General features: G+C 46.4%; 1 protein-coding gene across 1 annotated transcript in view; it reads left to right on the top strand.

Annotated features, from left to right (window-relative positions):
• The window catches only part of LOC306819353 (stromal interaction molecule 1-like), a gene marked incomplete at its 5' end in the record, with an annotated part of 16897 nt that extends 13789 nt beyond the window's left edge, over positions 1 to 3108 (top strand). Inside the window, 2 exons of the mRNA XM_079373137.1 lie at positions 14 to 452; positions 2014 to 3108. Of these exons, the coding sequence (XP_079229263.1) occupies positions 14 to 452; positions 2014 to 2446 (872 nt within the window). The 3' untranslated portion in view covers positions 2447 to 3108. The remainder of the gene's footprint in view (positions 1 to 13; positions 453 to 2013) is intronic.
• Between the last annotated feature and the right edge of the window lie 9392 nt (positions 3109 to 12500).

The raw sequence follows: 12500 nt of genomic DNA on the forward strand, positions 1-12500 counted from the left end.
TGCTCTGCTGCAGCTCAGAGTCTGATGCCCCTGCGACAGAGGATAGGAGACCCCGCGGGGATGTTCGGCTCTCAGAGGTTGGTTGAAGGGCGGGATTTACCCAAACAGGAAGGGTGTGGCCGTGTTTCACCGTCCCGCCTTCCGAGCGGTCAACCCCGGCAGAATCGCAGCCGCTCCATTGGCCAGCTGGAGTTCCTTCCTGTGCCCTCGCCCTCTCTCTCCTCCTCCCTGTCTCACCCCTCGATCGGCCCCACGTCTCCTCTTCACCCCCCGGTCTTCTCGTACTGTCCTCCGCCTGCAGACTCTTCCTCGTACGCCGAGGGCGCCGGCCATTTCTCCGCTCTGCTCTTCCGTTCTTCTTACTTCCACTCTGTGGAGGCGACGTCTGGCCTCCCGCCTGCAGGGGGCGCTGCAGCCGGCCCGGGGAAGCGCTGTCGCTCCGGCAGCTTTGGGTATCTTCCTCTGCATGGGCGTCTTCCAAAGATAGTTTAGATGTGTTCGTCACTAACAGCTAATTACGACTTCCTCGCTAAAAAAAACAGATTTGATCTGAATGTGTGCGAACAAATGAAAGATTAAAGATTTCCACGTTTACAGGAAGTTGAGATTTAAAGGTGAGAAGTTGAACACGTTCTGTCAGCAGTTTACATTTACAGATTTTACACGAGGGACAGAAAGTTTACGAGTCCCGTGATTGGTCCACAAGATTCTCATGTGGTCAGGATTCAGGGTTTTAGGGTGGACTCATACTGAGGGATCCGCTCGGTCGTTTGGCCAGAGTGACGCTCAAGCTCGGTACGACCCGAACCCTCGAGCCTGGCACGCCACGAGCACGGCGTGAAGCCGCCCAGTGCATCTGACTAACATGACTGTGAGTCCGACACAGCGTGCGAGTGATCTCACAGTTTTAGAGCTTTTGATTTGCATGCGTCACAAACTTTAAGACGAGTTCTTAGAGAGGGATCATGACGGGTCAGGATTTAAGAAATGTCCCTTTTTTCTCCCAGCTGATTCTGTAAGAACCAATAAGAACCAGCGAGTGGTCTGGCACACTTTTAAAGACATTTAATTTTCTGAACAATCATTAGAGATAAATATTTGAGACGAAGGTCGGCACTGTTTTCCTCCTCTCTCTGTTTGGTCTTTAACTCTTCTGATCTGTTTTCTGATTCCATTAATCCTCCGTCGTCGGCGTCCCGTCCAGTGAAGAGTAGACGAGGTCAGTCTGGGTCCTGATGACCCGAGTCAGGTTGAGTCCAGTCGAGTCAGATCGAGGTGAGAGAGGTCTGATTGGTCGAGCTGAGAGAGTAAAGGTCGTCATGGAGTCAGATCAGCTGGAGTCAAGGTCAAGGTCAGGTCATGATAAGGTCAAGTACAGCGGAGACCAGGGGGATTGAGCCCACTCAGGTTCAGTCCAGTACAGATTCTGGTCCAGATCAGAGTAGCGAGGTTGAGTCCAGTCAGTCAGTCTGGGTCCTGATGACCCGAGTCAGGTTGAGTCCAGTCAGTCAGTCTGGGTCCTGATAACCCGAGTCAGGTTCAGTCCAGTACGGATTCTGGTCCAGATTCGAGTAGCGAGGTTGAGTCCAGTCAGTCAGTCTGGGTCCTGATGACCCGAGTCAGGTTGAGTCCAGTCAGTCAGTCTGGGTCCTGATAACCCGAGTCAGGTTCAGTCCAGTACGGATTCTGGTCCAGATTCGAGTAGCGAGGTTGAGTCCAGTCAGTCAGTCTGGGTCCTGATGACCCGAGTCAGGTTGAGTCCAGTCAGTCAGTCTGGGTCCTGATAACCCGAGTCAGGTTCAGTCCAGTACGGATTCTGGTCCAGATTCGAGTAGCGAGGTTGAGTCCAGTCAGTCAGTCTGGGTCCTGATGACCCGAGTCAGGTTGAGTCCAGTCAGTCAGTCTGGGTCCTGATAACCCGAGTCAGGTTCAGTCCAGTACGGATTCTGGTCCAGATTGGAGTAGCGAGGTTGAGTCCAGTCAGTCAGTTTTCTCTCTCTGTCTTCCTTTCAGGGACATCCTGAACCGCTCGGACTCTGACTCCGCCCTCCCTCTTTCTCACGAGGAACCAAGATGTCTCTACAGCTCCAGACCCTTCGTCCTCCCCTCCCGGCTGCACCCCCTGCAGGGTCCGGGCTCCGGAGGCTCCGGAGGTCTGGAGAAGAGCTCCAGTCTGGGGGAGCTGAGAGGCGGCTCTGCAGCCGCCCTCGTCTCGTCCTGCTCCACCCGCTCGCTCTGCGTGACGTCCAACGCCACCGACAGCCCGGCCATCTTCCCGTCGTCCGCCTCGTCCAGCTCGTCAGGCAGCGGACGGGGGACGGGCCTCCCGCTGCCGAGCAGGAGGAGTCCCGTGGAGGAGGACGCGGCCGAGGAGAGCGAGTCGTCCGGCAGCCGAAGGAGGAACGCGTTTAATAAGCTCTTTAAGAAGAAGCAGGGACGCCACTGAAATACGTTTGGAATCACGAATCGTTATCACGGGGGAACGAACCAAAGCGTCACTCACAGGGAACAACCTTTGTTTGGTTTTTTTTTGCTTTTGATTCTTTTCTGTAAACTTTCTCTTTCTGAATATCTGAGGAGACAACAAAGTCTGACTCTGACAAAGAACGCCTCTCAAAGACGGCGACAAGAAGCGAAAAGAAAAAGCAGGAAGCGAGGACCTCGGACAGTCACAACGAAAACTAGATCCTCAGCGTGAAGGTGAACTTGTGTCTTGATGTAGATTCAGAGTCGTAAGGAGGCTCAGGTACGAAAACATCTGTACTCACAGTTTACAAATCTGTGCGCACGGTTTTCTAACACTTTAAACGTGCGCACAGCTCTTTAGAATAAACAGCGTCTGTGTGTGCCGAGCGTCTCACAGCTTTCCAAATCCGTGCGCACAGATTTCAAACTGTGGGAACGGATTTGTAACCAGCTTTTTCTTTGTCCTCACCTCAGCACTCTGCAGAGAAGGGATGAGGGGGATGATGCTTCTTGTTCAGTCTTCTTCATGTCAGGGTAAATAATTCTCCAATAAGCAGATGTGAAGTATCATTAGTGGATTAAAAAAAAAAAAGAGCACTTATGTTTATTCAATATATATAAAAGTGGTGGATAAAAACTGCAGACTGTCTCAGGTTTCATTTTCAAAGCAGCACATTTTGTTCATAAAGAGACGATGAACCCAAGAGGAAAACGTCAGTGTTAATAGATGAAGTTGATGCTGGAGTGTAACCTCCTGCAGTTCCTGGAGTGTCCACTAGAGGCTGGCTGCAGCAGCACAGGAAGTCACATACACACCCATTCAAAAAGCCTGTTTTTACAGCAGACATGAACAAGCTCCAAACATATTTACAGTCTGTGGCTGCATCATTTGTTAGGTTTGTTTGTTTGCTGAACAGGCTTAAAATAAAATGTCGTCATAATAACAAAACAAGAAACAAAAATATCATTGATAGCTTGTATTTAATAATTCAGACGCACAGGTTTACAATTAAAGACAGGATTTGTTTTACTTTGGAGTAGGGTATTTATATGAGAGCAGTTATCAGGTGAACAGGTGTTGCAGCGATGGAAGCGGGCAGTGGAACTGCTTCAGATAGAAGTGATTGTACCCGAGCTAAAAAGCCTCTGCATGTTTCTAATAAGCTCCAGCAGCAGAAAGCTGCTCAAACTAGGATCAATGTTGGAGATGAAACATGGAGAGAGGTTAGAACGCAGAAAGCTTTACAGACCCATGCAGAGCTGGCTAAACACTGAAGCTACAGTGTCCACCACATGCAGAGCTGTCTAAACACTGAAGCTACAGTGTCCACCACATGCAGAGCTGGCTAAACACTGAAGCTACAGTGTCCACCACATGTAGAGCTGGCTAAACACTGAAGCTACAGTGTCCACCACATGCAGAGCTGGCTAAACACTGAAGCTACAGTGTCCACCACATGCTGACCTCTAAAGAGTTCATGTTGGATCCTGAGCGTCATCATGCAGGTTGTAACTTTTTAAACGTTCATAGTGTGTCAGTGAAAGGTTGCAGGTGAACAGCTGACTGGATGTGATGAAGGCAGGTGAACAGCTGACTGGATGTGATGAAGGCAGGTGAACAGCTGACTGGATGTGATGAAGGCAGGTGAACAGCTGACTGGATGTGATGAAGGCAGGTGAACAGCTGACTGGATGTGATGAAGGCAGGTGAACAGCTGACTGGTTGTGATGAAGGCAGGTGAACAGCTGACTGGATGTGATGAAGGCAGGTGATCAGCTGACTGGATGTGATGAAGGCAGGTGAAGGTGAGCTCCTCTCTCTCTGCTGCTCGTCACACTGAAACACTGACCACAATCTGAAGTCACCAAAACAAACAATAAATATGCCCGTCCAGCTAGCTAGCTTACCAAGCTAGCTAGCTGGACCCCCCAGGGCTCAGGTGTGTTTTTACCTCCTTGATGGTCGGCGATGGAAATTCCCTCGTTGAAATGGACGCTCCAAAGTGACGCAAGTTGAAATTGACGAGAAATCGCAACGACGGAAATTCGGAAATCGCAACGAAGTCGGAAATGAAATCACACACATCCTTCACACTCACACGCTTGTGTGACTCACCTGGTCTGAAGCGGGGATCGAACCCGGGTGTCCACGGTGCCAGGCGGAGTCCATCACCGCTCGGCCGTCTTCAGCGCTGAAGTCTGAGGAGAACCGGAGCGAGGAAGAAGATGAGAGCCAAGCTGAACAAACTTTATTAACATCAATGAAGAGAAACAAAGATGGCCGACTTTATTTAACCAGATCATGATCACACTGACACACCTTCAACCAGCACGCACACACACACACACACACACACACACACACACACACACACACACACACACACACACACACACACACACACACACACACACACACACACACACACACACACACACACACACACACACACACACCTGTTGTCATGGTTACCTCTCTACTCCTGGTTAGCTCAGCTGGGAGAGGCTCAGGCTGTCAGACTGAAGGTTGTGGGTTCAAATCCCCCTCAGTCATAGCCCACTTTGATGCTGGTGTGTTTTAGTGACGAGCTGATCGATGAGTCGTTTAAAGATGCTCACAGCTGATTGGCTGCTGATGGTTTTACACTGATCAGCTGTGACTGAATCAACGACTGTCGGCCTCTGAAATATTTCAGGAGACTTTTAGGACTCAGACCCCTGAAGGGTTCGACTCTTTAAGGAAGTCCTGAACCCACAAGACGAGTGCTGAATCCTCTCAGACCATCAGACAGACTCACTGCAGGTTTAGCTCAGCGTGTTGGAGGAGGATTAGAGATCGGAAGGTTGTTGGTTTGAATCCTGCTTGTTCTGGTTTTAATTGTCTCACTTCAGCTCTTTGTCAGGTCAGAGATGATGAAGAAGATAAAGCACAAGTCTCTAACATGAACTCTAGATAATTAAAGGACCAATCAGAGAGCTGCTCTCTTCCTGTGTGATCATGAAGGAAACCTGCTGTGTTGAAGCTTCTCTGACAACAATGCAGCAGCCAGTATGTCCTCCTTCTAACTTTAGATTCTGCTCCTGAATGCTCTGGATTTGATTGGACCAGAGAAGGTAGGCGGGGCTTTGACTTAAACACTGAAGCTACAGTGTCCACCACATGCAGAGCTGGCTAAACACTGAAGCTACAGTGTCCACCACATGCAGAGCTGGCTAAACACTGAAGCTACAGTGTGCACCACATGCAGAGCTGTGTGAGAGGAGGGCGGGAGACAGCTCTCTGTGAAGATTTGAGTTTAGACTGCAGTACTCATTTTAACCAATAGGGGGCGGAGCTACAGACTGCTCCTTTAAGTGTGGCATCACTGTTTTATTTTTAACAGAAAGTCCAAAATTCTCAATTAAGCAGAAAAAAACGTTCCTGATGTTAAGCAGGACGTGGAGTTGATTTACTGTAAACAAAATGTCTCATTGTATTTATTTAAAGCAATGAGCTGCTGTGTGAGGACTACATTACCCAGAAGTCCTTTCACATGATGGACTTAACTGGCTCTATGTTCAATGGCCTCATCAGAAAGACGAGACGTGAAGACATTGATATCTCCGGCATGTTTTTTGTCATTCACATTAAACACAAAATATTTTAGTTTTCTTTGTTAAAATTATTTAAATGTGTCTTCTTTCTTTTCCTAAATAAAAATGTTTAATGAATATTTTGGCTGAGGGTCATCATTTGTTATGCACAAGTGAACGTAACATGCTCCGAAACAAAGCGCTTCTAATTCATGAATGTCAGATTAACCCTTTAATCCAGCCAAATGAGGAGGTGCATCCATAATGCCACCATGAGGCAGAGGTTTGACCACAAGGTGGCAGCAGAGAGCATTTAAGAAACAAGAAACTGTGTAACTCGTCACTCTGTGTTCAGCACCATGAGGAGAAAAGGCCAACATTAATGGACCCCCGATACTACGATTCAACAGGAGACATGAAAAGAGCTCCTCCCACTTTAACCATCTCGATGTTTAACCTCCATCTTCACGAGGACACACGGTGAAGATGAACAGGTTTAATAAGAAACAGTGCTGCACATCATGAAGCCTGTTCATTTCATATTTCATCAGAATTATAATGTCACAGGTTCAAACTGCTGGAGTGGTGTCTGAGCTCAAGTGTGTCTTCAGGAAGATGAAATCCAGCAGCAGAAAGGTGACTTTAAAACAGAAGGAAAGATGTTGGGATGGTGGTGGAATAAAACAGATTCCAGGCAGATTCCAGGCTCAGTGTGCAGAACACTCAGAGACCTTTTCCTAGTTTCTGTCTGAGCGTAAAGAATAAATACTGACCGGTGAGTTTACGTGATAAAAATGCAGATGTTGAGTTTGAGCAGACAAAGAAGTGCCTGACATGCAGTCAGTGTGATTCATCTTGGGGGTTCAGGACTTCATTAAAGAGTCTAAAACCAGAACAAACAGGATTCAAACCAACAACCTTCAGATCTCTAATCCTCCTCCAACACGCTGAGCTAAACCTGCAGGGAGTCTCTCTGATGGTCTGAGAGGATTCAGGATTTGTCTTGTGGGTTCAGGACTTCCTTAAAGAGTCTAACCCTTCAGGGGTCTGAGTCCTAAAAGTCTCCTGAAATATTTCAGAGGCCGACAGTCGTTGATTCAGTCACAGCTGATCAGTGTAAAACCATCAGCAGCCAATCAGCTGTGAGCGTCTTTAAAAGACTCATCGATCCGCTCGTCACTAAAACACACCAGCATCAAAGTGGACTATGACTGAGGGGGATTTGAACCCACAACCTTCAGACTGAAAGCCTGAGCCTCTCCCAGCAAAGCTAACCAGATGTAGAGAGGTAACCATGACAACGGGTGTCTGTGTGTGTGTGCTGGTTGAAGGTTGTGTGTGTGTGTGTGTGTGCTGGTTGAAGATGCGTCAGTGTGATCATGATCTGGTTAAATAAAGTCAGCCATCTTTGTTTCTCTTCATTGATGTTAATAAAGTTTGTTCAGCTTGGCTCTCATCTTCTTCCTCGCTCCGGTTCTCCTCAGACTTCAGCGCTGAAGACGGCCGAGCGGTGATGGACTCCGCCTGGCAACGTGGACACCCGGGTTCGATCCCCGCTTCAGACCAGGTGAGTCACACAAGCGTGTGAGTGTGAAAGATGAGTGTGATTTCATTTCCCACTTCGTTGCGATTTCCGAATTTCCGTCGTTGCGATTTCTCGTCAATTTCAACTTGCGTCACTTTGGAGCGTCCATTTCAACGAGGGAATTTCCATCATCGACCATCAAGGAGGTAAAAACACACCTGAGCCCAGGGGGGTCCAGCATGCTAGCTTGGTAAGCTAGCTAGCTGGACGGGCATATTTACTGTTTGTTTTGGTGACTTCAGATTGTGGTCAGTGTTTCAGTGTGACGAGCAGCAGAGAGAGAGGAGCTCACCTTCACCTGCCTTCATCACATCCAGTCAGCTGTTCACCTGCCTTCATCACATCCAGTCAGCTGCTCACCTGCCTTCATCACAACCAGTCAGCTGTTCACCTGCCTTCATCATATCCAGTCAGCTGCTCACCTGCAACCTTTCACTGACACACTATGAACGTTTAAAAAGTTACAACCTGCATGATGACGCTAAAGATCCAACATGAACTCTTTAGAGGTCAGCATGTGGTGGACACTGTAGCTTCAGTGTTTAGCCAGCTCTCCATGTGGTGGACACTGTAGCTTCAGTGTTTAGCCAGCTCTGCATGTGGTGGACACTGTAGCTTCAGTGTCTAGCCAGCTCTGCATGTGGCGGACACTGTAGCTTCAGTGTTTAGACAGCTCTGCATGTGGTGGACACTGTAGCTTCAGTGTTTAGCCAGCTCTGCATGTGGTGGACACTGTAGCTTCAGTGTTTAGCCAGCTCTGCATGTGGTGGACACTGTAGCTTCAGTGTTTAGCCAGCTCTGCATGTGGTGGACACTGTAGCTTCAGTGTTTAGCCAGCTCTGCATGTGGCGGACACTGTAGCTTCAGTGTTTAGCCAGCTCTGCATGTGGCGGACACTGTAGCTTCAGTGTTTAGCCAGCTCTGCATGTGGTGGACACTGTAGCTTCAGTGTTTAGCCAGCTCTGCATGTGGCGGACACTGTAGCTTCAGTGTTTAGCCAGCTCTGCATGTGGTGGACACTGTAGCTTCAGTGTTTAGCCAGCTCTGCATGTGGTGGACACTGTAGCTTCAGTGTTTAGCCAGCTCTGCATGGGTCTGTAAAGCTTTCTGCGTTCTAACCTCTCTCCATGTTTCAAAAGCATCTCCAACATTGATCCTAGTTTGAGCAGCTTTCTGCTGCTGGAGCTTATTAGTTATTATTGGTGGTGCTTAAAGGTCTGATCACAGAGGAAGAGAGCAGCTCTCTGATTGGTCCTCTAAATTTCGGCCTTCCTGTTTTCTTGTGTAACTGACAGAAGCTGTTGTTGTGTGATGTCTCTCTGATCACACAAACTTTCACCTTATAAGGTTTCTTTCTTCATAAAGCAGCTTTTCTTCCTGTCTTCTTCTTCCCTCCTCCCATGTCCTGCTCTGACCACAAGCCTGCCCTGATTGGTCAAAAGATTCGATACCCTGAAAAGAAGAGGAAGGCTTTATCCAATGAACAGCGTTTTTGTTTTTTCAGATTATCTGTACTAATCTCTAAACACTATTGTGTATCCTGAGAGGAAACCTCAGAGCGTCGGCCTTCAACAACACTCGACGTTTGTGACTCTGCTTGTGTAATCAGCACAACGTGGGTGAAAGCTCAGAAATGAAGAAACACAAAAGCAGAAATGAAAGACTTGTTTTTCTCCACTCGAGTGGCTCAACTTCCCGTCAGAGAGCATAAAGCATCCTGCAGAGCGCCAACAGGCTGCAGGTTTCTTATCACATTCACCACAATATCTGAAACACACACCGCGCTGTGGAAAGATGTTCAGCGCTCCAAAGAAACCATAAACCGTCAGTCATAGTTTCATATGAAGCTAACCAAGGCTAGCTAGTGAGAGAACTGTCTATGCAGAAATACACTGGCAATGTAACTGTCAGTGACCTGAATGTTTCTGTTGTCACATTAGCTCTTATGGCTCACAAGAGCGTCTTTAGGCTAACGCTATGAAACGTGTCATCAGTGGACTTTTCATCGATCCATCTGTTCCGCTTCTCCGCTCGGGGTCACTGGAGCGACAGAGCGTCTCAGGCGGTGTGAAGGTGTCCATTGTTGTGTTTGTGTTTGTTCACCACCTTATTTGCTTCTATGATGGGCCCACTGCCCAACAGAACTGTCATGTTGCTTAATATGTAAATGTTGTAATCTGAAACTGCAGAGTCATTGGGTGAGAGGCGGAGTTACATCCTGGCGTGGTCACCAGCCAATCACAAAGTATTGTCTCTATATGAGACATGTGTTTGGACTGTGGGAGGAGAGAACCCACACAGACAGGGATTCAAACCGGCAACCTCCTCGTTGAGAGGGGACAGAGATAACCACTGCACCAAATAAATATCAAGGAGAGAAAAGACGCCATTTAATCGTATCAGTGCAAACAGCCTGGAGCCAATCAGCTTTGAGCGCTGGCTGCAAAACGTCTGTTAACAAGTTATTGTTGCTTCGGGGTCAAATGCCTGAGTGGGTTCACAAAGTGCGACATGACTGGTGTGACCGTTCAGTTCATTGGACCCGCTCGATGCTCTGATGATGCTAACGTCACAAAGAAAGGGAGGGGGAGGGGCTTGTTTAAAGAAAGGATTCAGGTGTAAATCGTGTTATCGTGTTTATATTTAACCCCCTCGTGGGTCAGGGGTTCGAGGCCTCGCTTGGGATCAGTAAAGTTTTGATGTATGGAGCCGTCTGATTGGTTTCTGTCTCTGAGTCAAAATGAATCCGATTTTTATGAATCAACATGAAGCTGCAGAACAAGCCACTGAGGAACGATAGACATGTGACAGAACATGAGCTGTGTGTGTGTGTGTGTGTGTGTGTGTGTGTGTGTGTGTGTGTGTGTGTGTGTGTGTGGTGACTCTGCTTCTATATTTAACCTGCTGGCCGACTCACACTCACACACACTCGGCATAAACTTGATCGCTGACAGAGGACGAGCAGGATGGAGGTAAAACACACAACTTTTCTCTGCTGCTGCTCAGTGTCTGTGTGCGTGCACGTGTGAATGTGTGTGTGAGTGTGTGTGTGTGTGTGTGTGTGTGTATTTTCTCTTGGAAAATGAAATGTTTAGTTTTGCTTCATTTGTTGAACTGTGATCTCTTTTCACAAACACGTCTTGTCCCTTTCGTGGTTTGTTGTTTTGTGGTTTATGATACAATAATAAATAAATAATCTGCAGGCTGAGTGTGTGTGTGTGTGTGTGTGGGTGTGTGGGTGTGTGAGAGTGTGTGGGTGTGTGAGAGTGTGTGACAGAGTGTGTGTGTAACAACGTGTTTAGCAGCTATGTGAAGAAGCTAAACTTTGCATCAGATTTCATCAACATGCTCATCGTGTTTGCGCAGCAGGAGTGTCGTCAGCTCTTTTACAGATCGACTGACTTTCCTGCTAATATGATGTTTGATGACTGTTTTAACATTTGATGACTGTTTGGATGTTTGATGACTGTTTTAACATTTGATGACTGTTTGGATGTTTGATGACTGTTTGGATGTTTGATGACTGTTTGGATGTTTGATGACTGTTTGGTTGTTTGATGACTGTTTGGTTGTTTGATGACTGTTTGGTTGTTTGATGACTGTTTGGATGTTTGATGACTGTTTGGACATTTGATGACTGTTTGGTTGTTTGATGACTGTTTGGATGTTTGATGACTGTTTGGTTGTTTGATGACTGTTTGGATGTTTGATGACTGTTTGGATGTTTGATGACTGTTTGGATGTTTGATGACTGTTTGGACATTTGATGACTGTTTGGACATTTGATGACTGTTTGGTTGTTTGATGACTGTTTGGATGTTTGATGACTGTTTGGTTGTTTGATGACTGTTTGGATGTTTGATGACTGTTTGGACGTTTGATGACTGTTTGGTTGTTTGATGACTGTTTGGATGTTTAATGACTGTTTGGACATTTGATGACTGTTTGGATGTTTAATGACTGTTTGGACATTTGATGACTGTTTGGACATTTGATGACTGTTTGGATGTTTGATGACTGTTTGGACATTTGATGACTGTTTGGATGTTTGATGACTGTTTGGATGTTTGATGACTGTTTGGACATTTGATGACTGTTTGGTTGTTTGATGACTGTTTGGATGTTTGATGACTGTTTGGACATTTGATGACTGTTTGGATGTTTGATGACTGTTTGGTTGTTTGATGACTGTTTGGATGTTTGATGACTGTTTGGATGTTTAATGACTGTTTGGACATTTGATGACTGTTTGGATGTTTAATGACTGTTTGGTTGTTTGATGACTGTTTGGATGTTTAATGACTGTTTGGATGTTTGATGACTGTTTGGATGTTTAATGACTGTTTGGATGTTTAATGACTGTTTGATGACTGTTTGGTTGTTTAATGACTGTTTGGATGTTTAATGACTGTTTGGTTGTTTGATGACTGTTTGGATGTTTGATGACTGTTTGGATGTTTGATGACTGTTTGATGACTGTTTGGTTGTTTGATGACTGTTTGGTTGTTTGATGACTGTTTGATGACTGTTTGGATGTTTGATGACTGTTTGGATGTGTGATGACTGTTTGGTTGTTTGATGACTGTTTGGATGTTTGATGACTGTTTGGTTGTTTGATGACTGTTTGGTTGTTTGATGACTGTTTGATGACTGTTTGGATGTTTGATGACTGTTTGATGACTGTTTAATGACTGTTTGGATGTTTGATGACTGTTTGGTTGTTTGATGACTGTTTGGATGTTTGATGACTGTTTGGTTGTTTGATGACTGTTTGGTTGTTTGATGACTGTTTGGTTGTTTGATGACTGTTTGGATGTTTGATGACTGTTTGGATGTTTGATGACTGTTTGGATGTGTGATGACTGTTTGGATGTGT

This window comes from Symphodus melops, assembly GCF_947650265.1.
Source record: "Symphodus melops genome assembly, contig: scaffold_318, whole genome shotgun sequence".
Classification (NCBI taxonomy): Eukaryota; Metazoa; Chordata; class Actinopteri; order Labriformes; family Labridae; genus Symphodus; species Symphodus melops.